Genomic DNA, 22,756 nt, shown 5'->3' on the forward strand with positions numbered 1-22,756 from the left:
GGAGGAGCCGGTGGGAGGCGCGGCGGGGTGGCCCCCAGCTCGGTGCCCGCTGTCTCCTCCTCGCCCTTAGCCTGAGGGCAGAGGCACAGAGCCCACATTGTGCCCCCACGCCACCCCACCCTCGCCGGGACAGAGCCCCATTCACCTCCTGCACGCCAGCTCTGGTGGGGAGGGGGAGCCGAGGAGTGTGCACGCGTGGGTGTGGGTGCGCTTTGGCGGCCCGGCAGTGCGGGTGTGCGGCCGCACAGGGTGGGCTGCTGGAGGGGCGGCCAGGCTCCCTGTCAGTTGCCGCAGCACAGCTCCCGCGGCCCACGCCACTGCGGCTCCAGCTATTTATAGACTTCCACTGCGGAGACCAAGGTGGGACAGCGCTGGAGCTGGGGTGGGGTAAGGCTACAGGAGTCCGTTGGTTCAGACAGCTTGGAGGTACAGCCAGCGTTCAGGACGTGGGGTCTGGGTCCTTCCCTGAAGGCCGGGTGGCTCCCGATGGCCGAGCTTGCTGGCTGATTGAAGATTAGAGGAGACAGGGTCCAGGTGTGGCCTGGACGGATGAAGAGTGGGATCAGTGTCTTCTGATGGGGTGAACCCCTGGGGGACAGCGTGGAGGGGCCAGTATTTGGATGACTAAGAGAAGGGAGTGGAGATGAATGTTGGGGCTGGGTCGGGGTTGGTGGTGGTCAGTATCCTGGTGATAGACTGAAGGGAGTGAGGTCAATGTCTTGGAAGGGGTCACTGTGTGGGTGTCTGGGGCATGAGCAAGGAGGGAGTGAGGCCAACTGTGGATGAGGGGAAAGATCGTCAGTGTCTGGCTTGAAAGGGTGAGGGGGCTCCGCATGTGGATGAGGGGACATAAGAGAGGTGTAGGTGTCAGAGTCTAGGTGATAGTGTGGCTGGGGTGGGCTCAGGGGCTAGGTTCAGGATGTGATGGGTCAGTGTGCAGTATCTCCCCCATACACAGAGGTGTGACCCCCCTCCTTCTCCCTTTCCAGGAGGTCATGTCGGGCGAGGACCCCGAGGTTCGGGCAGTGGTCGAGGATGGCTCCAATGGAGGCAGTGGCTCGCCCAGCCCTGGGGACACACTGCCCTGGAACCTGGAAAAAACACAGCGGAGCCGGCGAGGCGGAGGCGGTCCCGGGGGGAATGGGAGTGTCTTGGACCCTGCCGAGCGAGCGGTCATCCGCATTGCAGGTAATACCAAAGGGCTTTGTCTGTCCAGTTCATAAGCACTTGCTGGTTGACCGAGCACCTGCTGTGTGCTCTGTGCAGGTATGAGAGACCCGAGAGGGGGCCTCTCCTGTCCCAGGTGATTGCCGACCCCACAGCGCCACCTGCTGGCTCCACCCGGTCAGCTGTATGAGGCCTGAGGTTGAACTTGCTGTGGGGCCACCATTGCAGGCCTCAGGACGAGGGTCCAGTGCCCAGGTGTGATGATGGCACTCCAGAGCACAGACCCCAGTCCATCAGCAAGGGCGGAATGATGATGAGGTGCCTGAGAGCCAGGCTGGCCCCTGCAGAAGGCTGAGAGGGTGGGCCGAGGCATGTGGGAAGAGGGCTGGAAGCCCAGTGCCAGGCGAGGATGGTGATGCGGGCAGCGAGGAACTTCGTGGGTGGAAGCACAGGCAACGGCTTGTGGGAACACAGGACAGCCGCTGTCTGCCCCACCCCCAGGGGCTCGTGGGGTCATGGCGGATGTCAAAGAACCAGGTTCTTTTTCACCCACGTGAAAGGGAACCCTGGACGTCCTCTCGCAGTCCTGGTTCTCCAGTGTCAGCCCCTGCTGGCAGGCGGCAGTGGTCTGCATGCGGCCGCGCCCGTGGCAGAGTGTGTGCATCTGATGACACTCCTAGTACTGAACCCTAGGCAGGGCTTCTGGTCACAGGGCGTGCAGCGTTTAGTTAGAGGAACACTGCCGCGCATTCCGGAAAGAGGCTATTTGCCAACTCTGGCGGACGGGGCAGAGGGCGGGTGGCTTTGCCAATATGATGAGTGGAAAAGAAATTTTTTTTTTAACCAAGCATTTTTTCTTCTGTAAATCCCCTATTTCAGTCCTTTTAATACATAGTTAAATTTCGTGTGTGTGTAAGGGTTTTATATTGAAGACACCAGCTCCGTCTCCCTTGTTGCAATGGCAGGGTTCTAAGGTGCGATGGAGGGAATGGGGGGAGGGGCGCGCCTGGGGCGGTAGGGTGGCCGGGGAGATCGAGGCTGGTGAGGGAGGGGTCCCCTGCAGGGCTGGGAGCCGGGCGAGGAGAATTCAGGCTGTTGGCAGGCCAGCGACCCGGGCGGGAGCGGGAAGTGGATGTGAGCCCACTGGGACCAGCGTGGGACCGAGACTCGGAGCATCAGAGCCCGCTCGGGCCAGCCAACGCCGGGAGGCGCCTGGGTGCGCGGCTGCAGCTCCCCTGGGCTCCGCGGGCCCCGCGCTCCGGCCCCGCCCCGCCCGTGGGGCATCCTGGGTGCGGGGCGGGGCGGGGGCGGCCCCTTTAAGCGGCGCGCCGGGCCTCAGGGACAGAGTGGCCGCCGGGGGCTGGAGGCCCGCTCAGCGCCGCAGCGCCCCGCCCGTCCCGCGCCCGCCGGCATGGCCGCCCGCCTGCCGCCCGGCCCGCCGCCCGACGAGCAGGACTTCATCCAGGCCTACGAGGAGGTGCGGGAGAAGTACAAAGGTACGGCGCCGCGGCTCCCGCCCACCCTGTGGGCTACCTGCCATCCGGCCGGCCCTGACAGATCCTCCAGCCTGACAGTCTGGCCTCTGACACCTTGTCCGTGGTGGCCGTCCGGATCAGAGCCCAACCCAGCGCCCCTGCCAGCCTCGCTCGACCCGCGAGGCCGCTGGCGCCCAAGGAAGAGGCAGCACGCTAGGCAGAGCCCTGTGGTCATGCCCTTAATAGGGCATCCTGCGGCCGGGTGGGTGGGGTGGGCCACTCTGGCCAAATGTCGTGTGTCCCGAGCCTATGCACGGCCAACACGTGGGTCAAGGCTGAGCTGTCCCCTGCCCCTCAGCTGGGTGCTTCCCCGAGGGGTGGGGATGGCTGCCACTGCCTGGCAGTGGGTCACATAGTTGCTGCCTCTCCTCACGTCCCCAAATTGGTGAGCACCTAGACTGCCACCCTTCCTTGGCAGGGACTCCTGTTACACCCCTTTCCTGTCCCCTGGGGAGCAGCTGTGGGCGTGGAGGGTCAGCACGCCCTCTTCCTCTTTAGAGGAGCCCACCCTGTGGCTTTGACAGCCCCTCTTGCCCTGCTCCACACCCCCTGGCCTGGGGCCTTGGGATCTGCCCAGGCGCTCACTGATGTCAGCTGCCCACAGCCCAGTTGCCTGGTCTCTGGACTATGAGCAGGCGTGGACGTAGCCCTGGCCACTGGCCCACAGAGGCTTAGGGGCCTGGGCGTGAGCTGCTAGAGGGGTCAAGGTGGGGCCCTGGGCAGAGCTGGCCCAGAGCAGATCTAGCTCCGCATGGCTGGTTATGCTGGCTCTGCCCCCCAAGGACAGTTCAGGGAGAGAGGTCCTGCTGGGGCCTTGCCTGGAGCCCTGGACAGTCGCTGTCCACCCACTGATCTCATGCAGTCAGGGCAGATTTCCCAGGGCCCAGGGCTCATCTCTGCTAGGCAGTCCTCCACTAACAGCTTTCACTGGGTCCCGGGCAGGGCGAATGCGCTGTATGGCTCTCCTTGTCAGTGCTGTGGCCGACCCGTTTGCCTCTGTGACTCGTGCACTTGGGCCAGGTAGAGACACTCCTGTGACAGTGGATCCTGAGCCTGACCACTGCACCTCCAGGGAGGGAGGGCACGTCTAGAGGGGACTCCACATGGCTGGCCAGGCCTTGGAGGCTCCATCTGGACAGGTCCAGGGCAGAGAAGCATCCGCCTACTTGGGCCACAGCTCTTCTGGCAAACCCTAGGACAGAACTGATTATGAACTGGCTGCTCTGGTGTAAGTGGGGACACCTTCACAGAATAAAAAGTGCTTTGTTCTAGAATCCTCTTTGGTCTGATCACGTCCAGGGCTCTGTGCGATTCCAGAGCCTGTCAGGGTATCACGCCGGTGTGCCCCGGCCTGTGGAGCTGTGTTCTTCTCTACTCCCTCCACTGAGAGGCCTACCTTGCAGGAGTGAGGCCTGACAGGACCCTGGGGCTTTCCCACCTCAGTGCCCCGTCCCAGCCCAGCTTCCCTGATGCCAGGGTTGGTGTCATCTGGCCCGTGTCTGCCTCCTGGGCTTGCCTGCTTCCTCCTGTGGAGGCCGGGCACCTGCCTGAGGTGGACCTGCTTGTGCCAGGGTGTGGCCGCCTGAGTTGTGGCCCTGGCCTGAGGGTGGCTGAGAGTGGTAGGAGAGCCGGTCCTGGGGTCTGCCGTGCAGCCAGGGTAGGGGAGGCTTCTGGGGCACCTTAAGTCTCTTCAGCTCCTGGCTTGAGCCAAGCGGATGGGTAGGGGGCTGTGCTGGGGCCACCGCCAAGACTCAGAAATGGCCCAGAGGAGGCCAGAAGGGGCCAGGTTATGGGCCACAGGCCTGACCACTGCAAGCCCCTTGGTCCTTCTGGAGGCCTGAGGCCCTGGTGGTCCATCCCTGGAGTGGAGGGCTACCCCCAGTGAGGGAGGGAGGTGGGGTTCCTAATTCAGCTGTTGAATGACTGCTGAGGGCTGGTCTGGGGGACTGGAGTTCCCTTCTCCTGGGGCCCAGCAAGCACTGGCAGGCTCTGCCCCCGGGGACCCCTGCCTAGCCCTTCACACCCACTCCTGGCCCATCACTGGGCCCATGCAGGGCTCTGGCTTCTGCCTCCTGGCTTCTTCCCTGTGCTGGCATTGCCCGCTAGCCCTGCCCTCGCCCTGCTCTCACTCACAGGATGCGCTTTCCCTGACTGCCTCCAAAATCTGGCCTCTTAGCCCCTCAGCCCAGTGGCCCTAAGCCCCCACCTCCGCAGGCCCTAGCCTACACACTTCACTCCGCAGCTCTCCCTCTGGAATTCCCCAACCCTCCCCACATGATCAGTGCTCTTCCCAGAACATTCTCAGTTTCCTGTCTGCCTGAGTCCCTTGCCCCTCCCCATCCTCCCTGCTTTCCCTGCAGGGTGGATTCCTGTGAGGCTAAAGGCCACTGGGGCCTGTGGCTGGAGAGCTCTGGTGTTCCATGGGTGGGGCCTCCCACGCTGAGGACTCTGTGGGCTGGTGGGGGTCTCCGGAACCTGGCCTGCGTCAGTTCAGAGAGACTGGGCCAAGGGAGCCTGGAGAGGCCTGGGGTCAGGTGTAGGAAGGCAGGGTTGGGGCAGGGGAGAGTCCAGAAGATGCAGGTGAGTGGGGCAGTGGGGGTAAGGGTGTGTGGTGAAGGAGTCCCCAGCCCCCATGGGAGGTGCTTTGTGCCTGGGGCCAGAGGCCTGTCCAGACAGACAAGGCATAAAATACAGGGCAGGGAGTGGGAGGGCCGGCCAGGAAGGCCTGGGTAGAGACTTCGAGGCTGTCCCATCTGGTCTGGGAGCAGGATGGCAACAGAGTCAGGTTGGGGGGACGGTGCGGAGGGCAGTGTTTGACGGTGCAGCCAAACCTGCTGTGGTGGTCCTGAGGGGGCAGTGGTGTGGAGAGGGGAGGGCAGAGGTGAGTACCGCCGGTGAGAGGGTGGGATGGCTGTGGGCCAGGTCCTCCAGGTAGGTGTTAGAGTGGGGAGCCTGCAGGAGGTGCCCACCTGGGAGACCTGCCCCGGTCTAGAGGAGCAGGGGCTGGAGAGAGACAGGAGCCATGGTGGGCAGCGCCGGCGTTTCTGCGGGGCCTGCTGAGCACACGGAGCCGTGCTGCTTCAAGGCTCAGCCGCAGGGGCTTCCCCACCTCCCTGCCAGGCTGCGGCCTGCCCCATGCCACTGTGCCCGGCACCCTCCTCACGTGTCCCGCCCTCTGCTGTCCTGGACTCTGAGCCCAGTTATCTGTGACCCTGGCACTGGCCCCAGGCTCTCAGCAGCCTTTGCAGGGTGCTCGCATGGGTGACTGGGTGACAGCATGGGGTGGGGTGTCATCTTCAGTGGCCAGAGCTCAGCTAGCAGGATTGGAGGCTAGGGGTTATTTGGGGCTCTTTGTAGAGGGCTTTTGGTCTGTGTTTTTGGTCAATAGCAAAATGTGCTAAAAACAAACAGGCACTCTGGAAGTATATAAAGAAAAAAGGTGGGTCACACCTCTGGCCCCTAGTCTTGAGGCTGGGGTTACCACAGTGCATGCGTGTGTGTGTGTGTGTGTGTGTGTGTGTGTGTGTGTGAGAGAGAGAGAGACAGAGAGAGAACTGAATGGTTTTTAGCTATTAATAGACTTGTGAAATCATCACCACAATCGATTTCAGAACATTTGCATCATGCCCCTGGCCAACACTGATCTACTTTAGGTCTCAATGGATTTGCCTGCACTGGACATTTCATATAAATGGAATCAAACAGTTTTGTGTCTGGCTTCTTTCACTCAGCATGTTGTCAAGGCTCACGCATGTCCTGGTGTACTACATCAGTACTTCATTCCTTCTTGTGGTGGGATAATAAATACTCCATGGTATGGATAGACTACATTTTGTTTATCTTTTTTATGTTTCATGTTTACGTTTGCATGAGTTGATGGGTATTTGGGTTGTTTCCACCTTTTGTCTATTTTGAATAATGCTGCTTGAACACCTGTGTGCACGTGTCTGTGTGGATGTGTGTTTCCCTCTCTCGGGCCCAAGGCCAGGAGTGGAATTGCTGGAGCATGTGCGAACCTTACATTTACCTGTTTGGAGAGCTGCCAGGTAGTCTTCCAGAGCAGCTGCACCTTCTGCAGCCCCATGATTGTGGATAAGGTTTCCAATTTCTCCACATCCGCACCAACACTTATTATCATCTGCTTTTTTGATGATAGACATTTACTCCTAGTGGGTGTGAAGTGTTCTCTCTTGATTTTGATTTGCATTTCTGTTGGCTAATGACGTTGAGCATTTTTGGTACATATTGGCTGTTTGTATGTCTTCTTTTGAGGAATGAATATCTAGAGGTTTTATCCATTTTTAAATTGGGTTTTTATCTTTTTATTATTGAGTTTTAAGTGTTATTTATGAATTCTAGATACAAATTGCTTATCAGATAGGTGCTTTACAAAAAATATTCTTCGATTCTGTAGATTGTCTTTTTATTTTTTGATGGTTTCCTTCAGAGCACAGGTTTTCGTTATGGCGAATCCAATGTGTCTGTTTTTTCTTGGTTGATTGTGCTTTGGTGTCGTATCTAGGAAACTATTGCCTATTCCGAAGTCATGAAGATTTATGTCTATGTTTTCTTCCAAGAGTTTTATGATTTTAGCTCTTACATTTAGGTCTTTGATCTGTTTTGAATTAATTTTTGAGTATGGTGTGAGGTAGGGGTCCAGCTTTATTCTTTTGCTTGTGGATGTCCAGTTGTCCCAGGGACATTTGTTGAAAAGATTTTTTTTCCTCCATTGAATGGTCTGGGCACCCTCATGCTTTTTAATGGGTACTAAATATTCCACTACATGGAAGTACCTCAGTTTATTTATCTGGTCCCTTTACATGGAAACTTGGGCTTATTGTTAAAAATGATTGTATTTCTAAATTGCCTTCCAGCATCGATGAGCTAGCAGATGCAAGGCAAACTAGGCCCAATGCCTTGCCTGGTGGTTGGTAAGTCTAGTGTGTTTTAATTTGAGTTTTTTGATTATTAATTAAAGTGAGCATCATTTATAGTTACTGTTTGTACGTTTTCTTTCATGAGTTCCCTGTTCCAAAGCATTGCTTGTTTCTCTACAGGGTGTTTTGTTTGCTTTTGAATTAGCAGAGCTCTTTATATATTATGAATATTAACTTCCTTGTCTATTATCAATGTTTCAAATTTTTCTCTCAGTTTGTTACTTTTTTAAAGTAAATTTTTAGCTGAAATATAACATTCCTACAGAAATTATACATATACAGCTTAGTTAAAACTCAGAGTTGCCTAGTAACCAGCACCTAGATCATGAAACAGCTGTTTTGCCTCTTAGAAGTTCCCCAGGGTCACCTGCCACTTAATTCCATGATGTCCTTGCCCACATGCACTTTTAAGTTCACCAGCCTCTTATTTTACGGCTCTGGAGTTCTGTGTCCTGCTGAGACCTTCTTCCAGTTCTGGTGCGTGTTTCTGTTTTCTAACATCTTTGTCTTTAATCCATCTGGGATTTGTTCTGGGTTGAGGTGTGTGGGACACTCGGGGTGTCATGCCCAGGGTCTGGACATAGATCAGTGGGTGACAGAGAGGATTTTAAATATCTCCCAACCCACCAAACGCAGCTCCCTGAGGGCAGGGTCCACGTCCTGCTGCATCTCTGTTCTGTGGTTTGCAAATGAGCCAACAGATGGGCGGGAAGGTGGACCCCGAGCCAGACCCTTGCAGAAACCCTGACCGGGCGTGAAGTCCTGTAGGGGGCCCCAGAGAAGGTGCTGAGGACAGACCCAGTGGCGGTGACAGTGGGGCCTGGGAGCAGCAGGGGGAGGGTGGCACCTCTGCAAGGAGGTCAGTGGGAGAATAGGAGCCCGGCCCTGGGGGGAGTGCACTGGGGCCGACTGTGAGACCCGTGTGCAGGTGGCGATGCCGAGATGCTGGGAAATGCCAGGCAGAGCTGGGGAGACCAGGCTGGGGACAGTGCTTTGGGGCCTTTGCTAGGAAGAGAAGAGGCCTGAGCTCTGAGCCGGAGGAAGCCAGGGAAGCAGAGCAGGGGGCTGGGGCAGGGGCAGAGCCATGCCTGGGGTCTGGGCACAGGGAAGGGGAAGCTGCGCTGAATCAGGAGATGGCTGCCTGGGCAGGAGCTCTCGAGTGGGATGAGGCCCTTGGTGTGCCTGGCTTGGTAGTGAGGGACGTCAAGGACCCTGGTGAGACCTGTTGGGGGGGCGTGGTCAGATGGGAGGTGCTGAGAGTGTGGGGGGTGAGAGGGGAGGTGTGAGACTGTGGGGTGTCGAGGGCGTGTGAGAGGGAAGCTGCCCCCCAGGGCGGAGTGGCAACACGGAGGCCACACTGTCAGCAGAGCGCCTGGCCCCAGGGCTGGTTATGTTCATCTCCTCTCCCGGCCTCTGGAGGTCCTTGGCCTGTAGCTGTGTCACTGCAGTCTCTGCCTCTGGTGTCAGCATGGCCTACTCCCCTGTCTTCTCCTCTGTCTCCTGTAAGGACACTTACGATTGATTTAGGGTCTCCCCTAAATCTAATCCCTTGCTCTGAGGTTAGTAACCCTGGACGACCTCACCTCAAGATTCTTAACTTAATTGCAACCACAAAGACCTTGCTTCCAAAAAAAGTAACATTCTTGGTTCTAAGGATTTGGAGGTAGACAAGTATTTTTGGAGCCACCATTCAACCCAATGCAGTCTGCCCTCTGGCCCCCTAAAATTCATGTCTGTCATGTGCAAGATACATTCACCCCATCCCAGCATCCCCCAAAGTCTTGATCCATTACAGCAAGGAAGCTAAGTCCAAAATCTCACCTCAATCTTACCAGTGCCAGAGCCCCATGTCTCATCTAAATTGTCTAAATCAGGTATAGATGGGACTCTGGGTATTGGCCCACCCTGGGACAAAATTTCTTTCCATTTGTGGGCTTGAGAAACTAGAAAGCACATTTTGTACTTCCAAAACACAATGGTGGGACAGGCATGACAGACACCCCCATTCCGAAAGGGGGAAATGGAAGGAAATAAGCAGGCCGACAGCCCCATGCGAGCTGGAGGCCCAGCAGGGCGGCTTCCGTTGAGTCAAGGGCCTCAGCACAGCTCTGTGGCTGTACAGCTTCGCTCTGCCAGCCTCGGCCTCTGCGCCCATGGCTCCATGCTGGGGCCAAAGCTCTGCCCTTGGAGTCATTCTCCCTAATTGTTTGGGCAGGTAACATGTGCCTGAAGCTCTGTTCCCCCATTTCCTGCATGTAGAGCCCCAGAATTCCAACAGCTCTCCTTCATTTCGTCCTGTGTCTATCCTCTGCCATCCGAGCTGGCAGTGCTTCTGCTGATCCTACATTCTCATAAGCTGTGTGGGTCTCCCGTGTGTGCCACAGGAATCTGTGTCATTGGGTAAGAGGTGTCCCTGCACAGCTCTTTGGGATGCGCCCTCTCCACCCCTTATTTATGCTCAGATGGCTGAGTGGGTCTGTGAGTCAGACGCCAGATCTCTTCAGTGGAAGCTTGTCCAGTCACATCCTTGGCTTTCTCTCCAGAACATGCTTTCCTAACAGTGAGTCTCCCCACATAGCCCCTTCTGCCATCAGAATAGGCTGTGAATTTTCCAGATCATCATGCTAGTTCCTTTTTTGTTAAACAGTTCCTCCCACAAGTTATGTCTTTCCTCCTGCACTTTACTGTAAGGAACAGGAAAAACCCAAGTCACACCTTCCACATTTTGCTTGGAAATCTCCTCAGCTAAAGATCCAGGTTCATCACTGATAAATCCTGCTTTCCATCCAGCAGTGGAATGCAGTTCAGCCAACGCCTTTAACACCCGCATTTCCACCAGCAGCCTGTTCAAGGCATTCTAGGCCTTTCCTGTCACACTCCTCAAAATTCTCCAGCCTCTGTCCATTGCCCAGTTCCAAAACCAGTTCCACACTTTCAGATGTTTGTCGCAATAGTACTCTGTTCCCAGTAACAAAATCTTTATTAACTTCCTGTGTCTGCCAAACAAATGACCACAAACAGGCGGTCTAAAACGACAGAAATCTATTCGCTCACAGTCTGGAGGCCAGAAGGCCAAAATCAAGGTGTTGGCATGGCTGTCCTTTCTCTGAAGGCTCTAGAGGGGAGCCGTCCTGCCTCTCCCAGCCCCTGGCAGTGTTGGTGCTCCTTGGTCTGTGGCTGCATCTCTCCTGTCTCTGCCCCATCTTCACACGGCTTTTCCTCTGGGTATCTCTTCTGTCGCTCATAAGGACACTCATCGTTATATTTTAAGTACCAGCCAGATATTTCAGACGACCTCATCATGACACCCTTAACTTAATCACATCTGCCAAGACCCTATTTCCAAATAAGGTCACGGTCACAGTTGCCAGGGACTGTATCTTTTGGGGGCCACTGTTCAGGGCAGTCCCTCCAAGTTGCCCTGCCCAGGTTGACTGATGTAAAACTGCCATATCTTTTTGTCTTGTGCTTGTTGTTTTTAAAAAATGTGCGATCTTTTATAGTGTAAATTAATTTACTTACAACTTTGTGATTTAGTGTTATGGCGTATTTTAGATACATGTAACTTCTTTTTACTTAATGTTACAGCAAACACATCTTTCTATGACATTAATTTACAGTATAATATTCTTTTATATGATAATCATATCCCACTTAAATGAATCTCTCATGGAACATTAAGTTTGTTTTTGTTTTTTGATATTGGAAACTGCTACACTGAACAGCTTTGTACTGGGATCCTTGTGCACCTATGATGGTTGTTAGAAATTAAATTTGTGGGTCAAACAGCATGCAGAATTTAAGCTCTAGCGACACCAAGGTGCCATTTCTCACCTACTAGATTGGCGAAGACCCAGAAACCTGGATCTCTGGATTGTATTGGTGAAAGTGTGGGAACCAGGCCAATGGAAGTGTCTATCAGATCTAAGAACGCAGTGTGCGTGTCAGAACAGGGGCGGCTGCCACCCACCCGAGTGCCCACTCCGGTGACAGGCCTCCCAGGGCAGGTGTGGCTGCGCTCCACGGCGCAGACCTCCGAGTGTGGGGTGATGGAAAACAGAGGGTCTGAACAGTGCGCGTGAGGCATCACTTTTTGTGTTAAAAGAGGGAAAACCAAGAATCTTGTTTGTATTTACTTGGTTTTCCATAAAGAAATTCCACGAGAACAGACAGGAGGCCAGTACTGACTGACAGTGATTGCCAGACTGTGTGTGGCAGGGCGGGGAGAGGAACTTTTCACTGTCTGCTCAGGGGCTGAGTCAGGTGAATATTTCCTATTCAAACACAGTATTTAAAGAAAGTTTCTAAGATGTGTGCTAGGGGTTACAGCAGCACCCGAAAGGGCTCGCTCCCTAACCTGCCCAGCAGCCAGTGTTATGGTCTCAAACCAGCGACAGAACCCCGCCGGTCTGAGACACAGTCACGCGAGGGAGTAGGCGAGGCAATTACTAACCGGGCCGGCGGGCGGCCCGGCGCTGCCTCGGTGCCAGAGGCCGGCTCCCGCCCTGGGGGCGCTGTGGCGGGCGCGGGGCCTTGGCGTGGGGGGCGCCTCCTGCCCGCGCGCCTGCGGGGCTTTCTGCACTGAAGCGCTGGCGGATTTTCATTTGTCTTATTCCCGAGTAGTTTGTATCTTGCATTGCCAGTGAAGGGTGTTTCGCCATCACATCCTCCTAGCTCCTCGTTAGCCTGTAAGATCTCTCGGGTCTTTGAGAAGGGTGCGTGCCGCCACCACTTCCCTGAGCTCTCGCTGGTTCTGGCGGGCGGGCAGCGCAGTCGGTCTGGCCCAGGGGGCAGAGACGAGCGGCCGGGAGCGCCCTGCGCGTCCTGAGCTGCCCCCAGAGCCGTGCTCGGACGGCCCCCTTCCCCCTCACACACCCTGGGCCGACCTCTGTGAAGAAGACTGAGCCCAGAGGCTGGCCAGGGCGGGAGTGGGTTTAGGAAGTGTCCTGAGACACCATGCTGAGCCTCACAGCCCTGCCTCTGTTGCCGCTGAAGGCACACCTGCTGTCTCTGCTTCCCACACTCCTGTCCCTACTGTGCCAGGTTCTGTGGGGCTGGTGGGGAGGACCCTGGAGGGTGTCACCATTGGACTCAGAGGGATGTCTGTTCCCACGTTAACGATGTACCGCCAGCCCTCTGTATCTGAGGACTTTAGCCTCAGATAGAAATGCTTGGGCGGGAGGATTCCAGAAAGTTTCAAAAAGCAAAACTTGAATTTGCCCTGCGTGCTCAAAGGCCACTATTCACATAACATTTACATTATACTTACAACTATGTACGCAGCGTTGACACTGTGCCAGGTTATATGCAAATACTTCTCCAGTTTATCTAAGGGACTTGAGCATCCCAGGATTTCGGTATTGCCTGGGGTCTGAGAACCAGTTCCTCTCAGATACTGAGGGATGTCTGTACTGCCTTTCCTAGTCGCTGGACCACTTTTTAAAAATCAGAAATGCTGGTGGGTTTTTATCCAATGAGTTGTCAGCATTTTTGAGATCAACATACCAGTCTTCTCCTTTAATCTGTTGATGAAGTGAACCTCTGTTAACAGAGCTCCCGGGAAGTACCTCATCCTTGAACTGCAAGACACCTTTGTGTCCAGGCCTGGGGTGCAGGGACGATTAGACAGCGCTCCAGAGGCCCAGACAAGCGTCCCTGCCTTAGAGGGCACTGTCCTTGCTGGGAGGAAACCACAGGGTTCTGTGCAGCAGGACAAGGCAGGACAGGAGGGGACTCGCCCCGAGGCAGCAGGGGTGGCCGCAGGGCTGGGGCAGGACCTGACGAATGAGTGAGAGTCCTCGACTGCTTTACACAGAGCCCCTGGAGGCGGAGGGCAGTGCGGTCCTGGAGGGGAAAAGGGTGGCGGTGGGGACCGCGGGGAGAGGATAGGCTTGAGAGATATCTGGGGGCCTCCCAATGGATGGAACATGGGGGTGGGACCCAGGACCCCTCCCCAAAGTCTCCAGGTGACACCTGGTAACGGTGCTGTTTTTGACCTGGGCTGCAGCGAGGCAGAGCTGGACAGGGCCCCAGAGGGCAACCTCTGTGCCTCCCGGCCTTCACCAGGACCCCCTGGAGCCTAGGTGGCTCCCCACCCCGGCCATGTGTTGGACCTGTGTGTGGTGAGGCTGCACACGGCAACTGTTCTGGCTGAATTCATGCTGTCGGTGCCCAGTGGCTGCCCAGATGGAGCAATGTTCTACCCTAGCCTGGCAGCTTCCCCAGAGGTCAAGGCTGATGCTGAGCTGAGGCTGAGGGGCGAGGCCTGGTGGTGCAGGGGAGCTGGCCCCGTGTTCCCATTGCAGGGGAGCTACTTGTCAGAGGGGACATCATCTGTGGGCATAGTCTGTCGTGGGGTTTCACTGGGCCTGGACTCCCTGGGTGACTGATAGGGCCCTATGTGGAAGGTGTCTGCTGGCAGAGCCTACAGCTTGCTGTCCTGTGTCGCCTGTCCAGGATCACCCAGATCACCTGCCCATCAGGCACTAGTGGGCTCCAACAGGGCAGCTGCCCCGGGAGCTGGGCATGGGTCTGAAGCTGGGGAGCACCAGCTTGGAGGCAGGCAGGGCCTTGGGAGCAGTGGGACAATCTGAATGGTGGGTGAGGGGTGTGGGGGCAGGGACCCGTCCTAAGGGTCACACCTGCCAGGGCCTCAGGGGGCTTGTGAGGAGGAGGGCTTTCCCAGACAGATGGGCTGGGAAACGGGAAGGCCCTGGCTGTGGTGTGAGGCTGAGCTTGGGTTCCAGGGACCACGAGGGCATGAGATGCCTCCTGGAATTTGTAGAAAGCTTTGAGACGGTTCTGCCTGGCCCAGGGTGTGAGTCCTTGGCCTGGGTGACCTGACAGGGCCCCAGCTGGGCGTGGGGAAGCTGTGCTGGGTTAGACCACCTGCCCTCTTGAGGACCCTGGGGTTAGACCTTCTGGGCAGCGAGGCTGTGAAAGCTGAGGTCTGGAGGGAGGGCTGCGGCCTTTGCTTCTCACCCACCGGAGCCTCACTGCCCACATCTCTTGCCCCCAGGCCCTTGTCCGTGGCAGTCTGAGGGACCTCCCTGGCCCAGTGTGACCCCCCCCCCCCACGGCTCTGTCTCCAGCCTCCCTCCCCACCTCCTTTGGGATTGGCCAGACTCCTTTTCTGTCTACTTTGGGACTTTGTGTGTGTATCCATCTTCCTTTGCTGTCTAGCTGCAACCTGTCCTTCCACTCCGCCTTGGCTGCCCTGTCCTCGAGGAAGCCTGCTCTGAGAAGAAACCAGGGAACAGGCTCAGTGTGTCCTGTGGAGTCTGTTTAGGGGCTGTGGCCATGCCCACCTCCCAGGCCTCAACTCGTGGCTGCAGTTTGGGGCAGACTGGGCAGGACAGGCTGAGGGCCTTTTCACTGGGCCTTCCAGCTGCCACTCCTCCACAAGCCCCTGTCTGCGAGTGGCTGCAAGTGACTGCAGTGAGTGGCCTGATTGAGGGGCCAATTAAGGGCTTGGGACATTCCTTCTCTGTCCTGCATGGTTCTGAAAAGTTAGGAAAAGCCACCTAATTGTGCCTGACCCCTGTGTTACCCCATTACTTGCTTTCTGCTCTCACCTTTTCAGTAGCTTAAAATTGGGATCTTATAAAATTCAGTTATATGCAGTTTGAAAACTAGAACAAGCACCGAGTTTTTCGTGCAGGTGAGTTTTCCTATAGCTTTTAGATCTGTTTGTTTAACTATCAGTTTCACTTGAGTTTTTTTTTTTTTTTAACAGGGGGAGGTAATTATGTGTATTTATTTATTTTAATGGAGGTAGGTAGTGGGGATTGAACCCAGGACCTTGTGCATGCTAAGCATGCGCTCTGCCACTGAGCTACACCCTCCCTCCTCTCTTGAGGTTTAATGAGGAAGTGCTGTTCAGTCACAGGCTGAATTTAGGTTCATCTGGAAGTAGCTAATAAAAAAGTAAATAGGAATTTGGGTGAAAGGAATCCCAAAGTCCTGTGTTAACTTCTCACATTACTATTCGCCCCAGGCTTGCTACTGTTCTTTCCTGAGGCCTGCCTGTGCCCTAGATGGGTTGAGTCCTGAGAAGGGCAGGGATGGGGTGTGAGGGCCTCCAGAGCAGCCAGGCCTTGAGCCCATGTGGGGCTGCACCTGCTTCTTTGTTCATCAGGCTGAGCCTGTACCTGTGGGCACTGCTGGCTTCGCCCCTGTGCCGTCCTAATGTCCTGCCCACAGTCCAGACCTGACACAGTGGGCCTGCCTGCAGAAAGGTGCGGGTGCCTGAAGGAGGCGGCCTGGCTGGGCAGGGTGTGGGTCCCAAGAGACCAGGAGGGGCCTTGGGGTGAGGATGGAGAAAGGATTTGGGAAGTGGGCCTGGCGGAGACTGAGGCTGTCAGCACAGGGGATTGGGGTGGAATGGGAGGGTCCAGTCCTGGGGCCAACGTGGACGTGGTGTGTGCCGAGGTGTGCGCAAGGTTTGCGCATCTGTTTATGGCTTCCTGTAGTACCACGAGTGAGGCAGTGCTGGTCCCACTGGGCAGCGCTGCGCTGACCCTCTACCCAAGGAGCAGGCAGTGGCCAGGAGGCTGATCCTGTCAGCAGTAGAGGTGGCACTGCAAGGGGACCCTGCAAGGTGCTGGGCCTGGCCAGGTGGTGGCAGGTGGACAGACTGGAAGGTGGAGCCACCAAGACCTGCGGGGCTGGCCATGGGGATGATGACCACAGAGTGTTAGCCTGAACCACTGGGTGTTAAATGGTGGTGAATCCGCAAAGCTGGGAAGACAAGAGCATCCCAAGACAAGCCTGGTGGGGATTTCCTCAGTGGGAGAGGCCGAGGCTGGGGTGACACTGGATGTGTCATCTTGGGAGTCAGGGAGTACAGGGTATCTTTGAGTCACAAGATGGAATGAGGTGACCCAGAGGAGCATGTGTGGAAGAAGGCCCCCAGCTGAGGCAAGAGGCCACAAGGCAGAGACAACGAATGGGGCATGGAAGGTGGGGAAGTGAATAGTGGTGAGGAAGGAGCCTCCAGCCTCTGCCCTGGTGGGATCCACCTTCCCTCCTCACCCAGGGTGCTGGTTGAGGAGGTCTCGGAGAGGCCCAGACGGGTGGGTGTCTCCCGCAGGGAGTGAGTAGCCATGGCTTCGAGTTCAGGGAAGCCACGTGCACGAAGCAGCCAGGAGGGAGACCGGTGGGGGGTACTGTGGGGTGGGGTGGGCCCAGCCTGGTGGCCTGGCAGTCTGGCTGGAGTTAGCGGGGTCAGGCGCCAGGGAGAGGGGGTGGGGAAGGATGGGCACTGTGTACCAGGGACACGAGCATGCGCTGGCCGGCCTTGCCCTGCGCATTGATCAGCTGAAGCCCCGCCCCGGCCGGCAAGGACCGCCCCGCGCCTCCCAGCTCCTCCCCCAGGCTGCGGCTCTGGCCTGGGCAGTGCAGTGCGGGGCTGCACTCTGCGTGGCGGCCGCCGTGGCCCTCAGTCCGGCGGAGACAGAGACATGGACCCCTCGCGAGCTATCCAGCATGAGATCAGCTCCCTCAAAGGTGCGGGCTGGGGACGGGCCCCGAGCCGGGGAAGTGTGGGGGCGCGGACCAGGCAGTGACCTCTGGCTGGGTGCAGGCCTTGCAGGGCAGCGGTCAGGAGCTGCCACCCCAGGGGCAGCTTTGGGAGTGAGGAGTTGGAGCCGCAGAAGACCCCAGGCCCATGCCCCGCCAGGACTCCACCTGGTGCGGGGTCTGCCCGGGGCTGGCAGGAAGGCTACTCCAGCTGCAGCCCTGCAGCCCTGCAGCGAGTGTCTGCTGCGGCTTCGGGGGGGGCGGGGGGCGGGGCGGAAGTGGGAGGGTGCCTCTGGAACCGGTCGGCCCCTTCTCTTCTCTTGGACTCTGCAGAGCCCCCGCCCCGCTTGCCGACCTGCCCCGCAGCGTCCAGGGGACGGGTCAGGGCCTTGGGGATCTCTGTGGGGAGGCGCCAGGCGGGCTGGCCCCGGGCAAGTCCACACTGCGGCTCTTTGTTCTGGGATGGGGTGCTGGGGGCTGCCGTAAGGCCCCAACTGGTTGCCCTGGAAACCTGGAGGGGCCTCGAATCCGCGGGAGGGGGCCGCCCTGTCCGCCTGCCCCAGCCCTCCCAGTGCTGAATCAGCAGCTGCGGCGGCGGTGCCCGCAGGGTGGGGGCAGGGCAGAAAGGGACGTTCTCCCAGCCCTGGGACCTGGGGGGCGCCCGAACCCGGGGCGCGGGGGTGGGGGTGGGGCTGTGGGATGTGCGCTGGAGCTGGCCTGGCCGGCGGGAACATCTTGCTCCAGGCTCCTCCCTGCTCCTTCCCTCATCCCCCGAGGGCAGGCTGGGGAGGGAGGAGGATTTCCCCCGGGCCCCGCCCCCTTCCTTGGGCGTCCCAAATTGCAGCCTTCTGCCGGGCATGGCTTGGGGAATGACAGGGCTGAGTGGGTTGGCCAAAGACCCGTGCAAGCCCGCGCAGGAGGAATAGAGAGCTTAGTCCCAGTGTTTGAGGGCCCTAGGTGTGGCTTGGAATCCTTTTGGGAGGGGGACATGCTTTGAGGTCAGAGCTGGAAAATGTGCATGAATGTATGGGGCGGCTAGGAGGGACAGGAGGTCAGTGTGGGGCTGTGAGGCGGGAGGCGAGGAGCGCAGGAGGGCTGACGGAAAGGCCAGGAGTGGGCTTTCCGTGGGCACAGGCTGAGAAGGGCCACTGGCCTGAGCTCTGGCCTGAATCCACGACTGATGTGGTTCCTGAAGCCACAGTCCTGGTGGCCGGCAGGGTCCGCAGGCGCTGCTAGGCTGAGGGGGCGTGGCCGCTGCCCGCTCGCGCAGCCTGCGGTGCGTTTTCCCTGAGCCGGCGCCCCACCCTCCCGAGCTGGTGTCCCTGGGGGCTGGCTCCCTTCCCGCCGGGCTGGCTGTAGGGGACGAGTGGAGGGAGAGTGGCGCCGCAGAGGGCTGGCGGGTAGGGCTGTGGGAACAGTTGGCTGTGCCTGCAGTTTCCTTTGCCACAACTCCGCGTGTGCATGCGTGTGTGCGTGTGTTGGGGGCTGGCTCTGCGGTGTCATGGCAACGGCCTCATAAACCCGCCCCCACGCGCTGCCTGTTGGCCGCCTGCCCGCCGGCGCCTCCCACCTCAGGATTCCCCCCCTCGCCCCGTCCTATTTATAATCAGTTCCCGGGTTAGCAGTGCATGGTGGGAATGGGTGTGTCGGCTTAGGGGGAGGCGGGAGAACGCGGGTCCAGGTGTGGGTCGGCCCAGCAGGAAGCAGGAGAGCGGGCTGTTGGATGGGATGGGGAGGCACAGGGTGTCCACGGCTGGAGCCTCATCTGTGAGGGCCTGGGGGTGACTGCTGGGTGTGGCTGGGCAGGCTCCAGGGTCCTCATGTGGGCCCCTGACCACTTGGGCCCCGACCCCCTTCTGGGGTGGTGCTCCTTTCCCCTGCTTCTGCCCAGCCAGCCCACAGGCAGGCTCTCAGGCCGCCCCGGGTGGGGCGCCTCGTGGCAGCAGGGGCGCCAGGCCCAGGGTGGCAGAGACTTGGTGACTTTGGTTCCCCGTGACAGACAAGAGTTTCTGGGCTCCTGCGGGAGCTGGCCTGGGGTGGTGGTGGATGGTGGCCCCACTCAGAGCCCCCCACCCTGTGCCCTACTCAGGGTGCTTGGGCTTGCAGTGGGCTCCACATTCCTGGGCCACCCTGGATCTGGAGTGGCATGGGAAGTGTTAAATAGCACCGTCTGGGTCTGGCATTTGGAGGTGGGGGCTCTGTTCCTCTGCCTGCTTGATGGACAGCAGCCAGTGGTGCCCTGCCCATGTGCTATAGCAGCTGTCCCTGCCACTCCCCTCAGACCCCTGCCCCCCAAGACCCCAGCTCCCTCCTCAGGCCCCTGCCCCCCAAGACCCCAGCTGCCTCCTCAGATCTCTGCCCCCCAAGACCCCAGCTGCCTCCTCAGGCCCCTGCCCCCCAAGACCCCAGCTGCCTCCTCAGACCCCTGCCCCCCAAGACCCCAGCTCCCTCCTCAGATCTCTGCCCCCCAAGACCCCAGCTGCCTCCTCAGGCCCCTGCCCCCCAAGACCCCAGCTGCCTCCTCAGGCCCCTGCCCCCCAAGACCCCAGCTCCCTCCTCAGACCCCTGCCCCCCCAAGACCCCAGCTCTCCGCAGACCTCAAGTGCCCCCTTCTGCCACTCCCGCCATGGCCCAGCACCCTCTTCAGGCCCTTGTGAATCCATGGGGCCCTGAGACCACAACCCTGAATTGGGTTCCCAGTGTAAGGACCCCCTCCTGCCCTCTGCTCCCAGCTTCCCTTCTGCCCTTCTGCCACCCTCTTAGGTTCTTGGCCCACGGCCACTCCCGTCCCCCTCCGCCTAGTCTTGGGAGCCTTGAAGGAAGTGTTTAGAAACTGATGTAATTTCTGACGTGGAGCTGCAGGGCCGTGGGCCTGGGAGGGGAGGGGACTGCCTTGGGGGTGGCCGTGGCTGTGAGGTGCCCCCCAGTCTGTAAGGGGCCCCCTTGGCTGTGGGTGGGAGGGGCCGCCCATGCTGCTGAGTCAGAGGGGGCTGGCCTGGGCGTCCTGAGGGGAGGGCCGGCAGGAGGCTCCCGCCAGCGGTGGGCAGGCCCAGTGCCGGCAGGAATCCACGGAGCCAGAGAGCCGGGCGCCTGCGAGCCACAAACCCGGAGCCCGCGCCCTCGAGCTCAGCGCACAGCCTGCCTGCCCCGTCGGCCCTGTTGCACCTTGTGCCGTGGGCACCTCCTCGGGCCTCCTCCCTGTGCCCCGCCCGCTGCCCTCGACTCACCGGCAGCCATGGTGGCTGGCATGCTCATGCCGCTGGACCAGCTGAGGGCCATTTACGAGGTGCTCTTCCGAGAGGGTGTGATGGTGGCCAAGAAGGACCGGCGGCCCTGCAGCCTGCACCCCCACGTGCCAGGCGTCACCAACCTGCAGGTCATGCGTGCCATGGCCTCCCTGCGGGCGCGGGGCCTGGTACGGGAGACTTTTGCCTGGCGCCACTTTTACTGGTACCTCACCAACGAGGGCATTGCTCACTTGCGCCAGTACCTGCACCTGCCACCGGAGATCGTGCCTGCCTCTCTGCAGCGTGTGCGCCGCCCTGTCGCCATGGTGATGCCTGCGCGCCGCACCCCCCACATGCAGGCCATACAGGGTTCCCTGGGATGCCCGCCCAAGCAGGGGCCATTGCCAGCTGAGGACCCTGCCCGTGAGGAGCGGTGGGTCTACCGCCGGAAGGAGCCTGAGGAGAGGGCATCTGAGTCCCCTGTGGTGCCTGCCACCACCACAGGGACTCTGGCGAGGCCTGGCCCGGAGCCTGCCCCAGCCACAGGTAGCTGTGTCCTGGCCCCAGAATGGGGGATGGGAGGGGCTGCTGGGGCGGGGCGGGGGGTGTGTTTGCCTGGGCTTGGTGGGCTGGGGTGGCCAGCGAGTGTGCAAGAGCTTTGCTCCCGCCAGCAGGTGGCGTGCTCTCTGCCTGGGCGCAGGGCGCTCTGGTCAGTTGATCCACATGGCTCCTCCTCCTGGCTTGAGGACCTTGGGGTGGGTAGGCCAAGGAGGAGCCCATCGTCAGGCACACCCCGGGGCTAGGGGTGGGGCTTGCAGTGCCTGGACTGGCAGGACCAGCTGTTAGCACAGCCCTGCCCCGCACCAGCTGGGCCCTCTCCCAGCGCTGCCCGCATCCTGTGCCCTGCTTACCTCTCTCCCTGCCCCAGTGACTTGTCTGCCCTGAGGCCCTCTCTGCTTGAGGTGGGAGCCTGCAGAGGAGGTGCTGGGTGGGCCACGGGTGCAGCTGCTTTCCAGCAGTGTGGGTGACTGCCTGACCTTTCTGAGCCTTGAGTCTGTCCGGTGGGGATGATGACATGCTCCCGTGGTTGTGGTGTAGGTGTGATATTGCAACTGGGTGCTTGGGGGCTTGTGGTTGGTGGTGGCCTAAAGGGCAGCCCTGGGTCGGGGAGAAGAGCAGACCCTAGATAGGAGCATTAGCCGCTGGGCAGGAGGCCAGGCCATGGCGGGTGCTGGGCCCAGCCTGGGGTCTACATAGGTCCTTCCCAATGGGAGCAGGGTCCCAGAGGATGGAACGGGTCCTGCTGTCCCAGGGGAGGCCAGCAGCCGCTTGCTGTGCCCCTGCTCTGGGACATCCCTCTGTCCCTAAGCACCTGTGCTGCAGGACCCAGGTTGGCAGACAACCAGTGTCCCATGTCGCTTGAGGCTCACACTTCTTGTGCTTCTGGAGCTTGCTGGCCTGGGTGTTGACGTGGGGCCATCTGTCCCCAGCACAGGGCAGGCCTGGCCCCTGCCTCCATCTTTGTGTCTCACTGCCTGGGGAGGAGCTTGGTCTCAGAGGGGTGCAAGGGGGCCTGGGGTGAGGCCAGAAGGGTGGATAGGAGCAGCTTGCAGGGAGACTGAATGGGGTTGGGGAGCCAGGGGCAGGCCCAGGTGCTGAGTGGCAGCCTTACCTCTGGTCTGGTCTGGGTTGGACCCACTAGGGCTAAGCTGTGGGAGCCTATCTGGGAGGATCAGTGAGGCTGTGGGGTCGAGGGACAGCCTCAGGCTCACCACGTGACCTCTCCAGCTCCTGTCGGTGGGGCGACAGTTTCTCCCACAAAGAGACAAGAGTGCCTGGCCAGGTGCCTGACCTTCGCCTCGCTGCTGCCCCTGCGCCCCTCAGTGGTTTGGCCGGCCAGCCCTCTCCCCCTTCTTGGGTCAAGGGTGTGGTGAGTTTGAGCCCCTCCCTCCTTTTCTCTCCTTCTTCCTTGTCTGTGGCCAGGCTGGGCAGGCAGTTGGCTGCAAGCCAGGAGGGGGACTGGGTGTGGCTGCAGTGGGCAGAGGGGAGGGCACCCCCCAGCCCTGACGGAGGTGACTCAGTCTTCCCTTCCTGGCCACAGCCGCCAGTGGCGGCTCAGAGTTTCCAACAGGAAATCAGCTCCAGCTCCAGGCTGAGTCAGGGCCTGCGGGTGTGGGCCCCCCCCCCCTTCCCCTCAGGGACCCGAGCGCCCCTCTCGGCACAGGAGGACGCCCAGGTGCCTTGGGTGCTGGGTGTGTCACAGGGATGTGTCCCTGTCTGCAGGGGTCATGATGGCTCCACACTCCGGCTAGGGATGTTCTAATGACGTTTAGAGCCCACGACTTCTCAGAGGTTTTACAATCCTCGAGTA

General features: G+C 59.2%; 1 protein-coding gene across 6 annotated transcripts in view; it reads left to right on the forward strand.

Annotated features, from left to right (window-relative positions):
* Positions 1-22,756, forward strand: part of PLEC (plectin) — a 56,090-nt gene that overhangs the window by 356 nt on the left and 32,978 nt on the right. For 2 of the 6 annotated variants that reach the window (XM_064476731.1, XM_064476740.1), the window contains exon 2: positions 990-1,188. In XM_064476731.1, coding sequence (XP_064332801.1) covers positions 996-1,188 — 193 coding nt within the window. In that variant the 5' untranslated portion in view covers positions 990-995. Of the gene's footprint in view, positions 1-989; positions 1,189-2,536; positions 2,664-17,025; positions 17,147-20,250; positions 20,932-22,756 lie in introns of those variants that run through there. The other 4 variants (XM_064476736.1, XM_064476737.1, XM_064476735.1 and 1 more) reach the window with 4 other exon arrangements.

This window comes from Camelus dromedarius, chromosome 20 (assembly GCF_036321535.1).
Source record: "Camelus dromedarius isolate mCamDro1 chromosome 20, mCamDro1.pat, whole genome shotgun sequence".
Lineage (NCBI taxonomy): Eukaryota > Metazoa > Chordata > Mammalia > Artiodactyla > Camelidae > Camelus > Camelus dromedarius.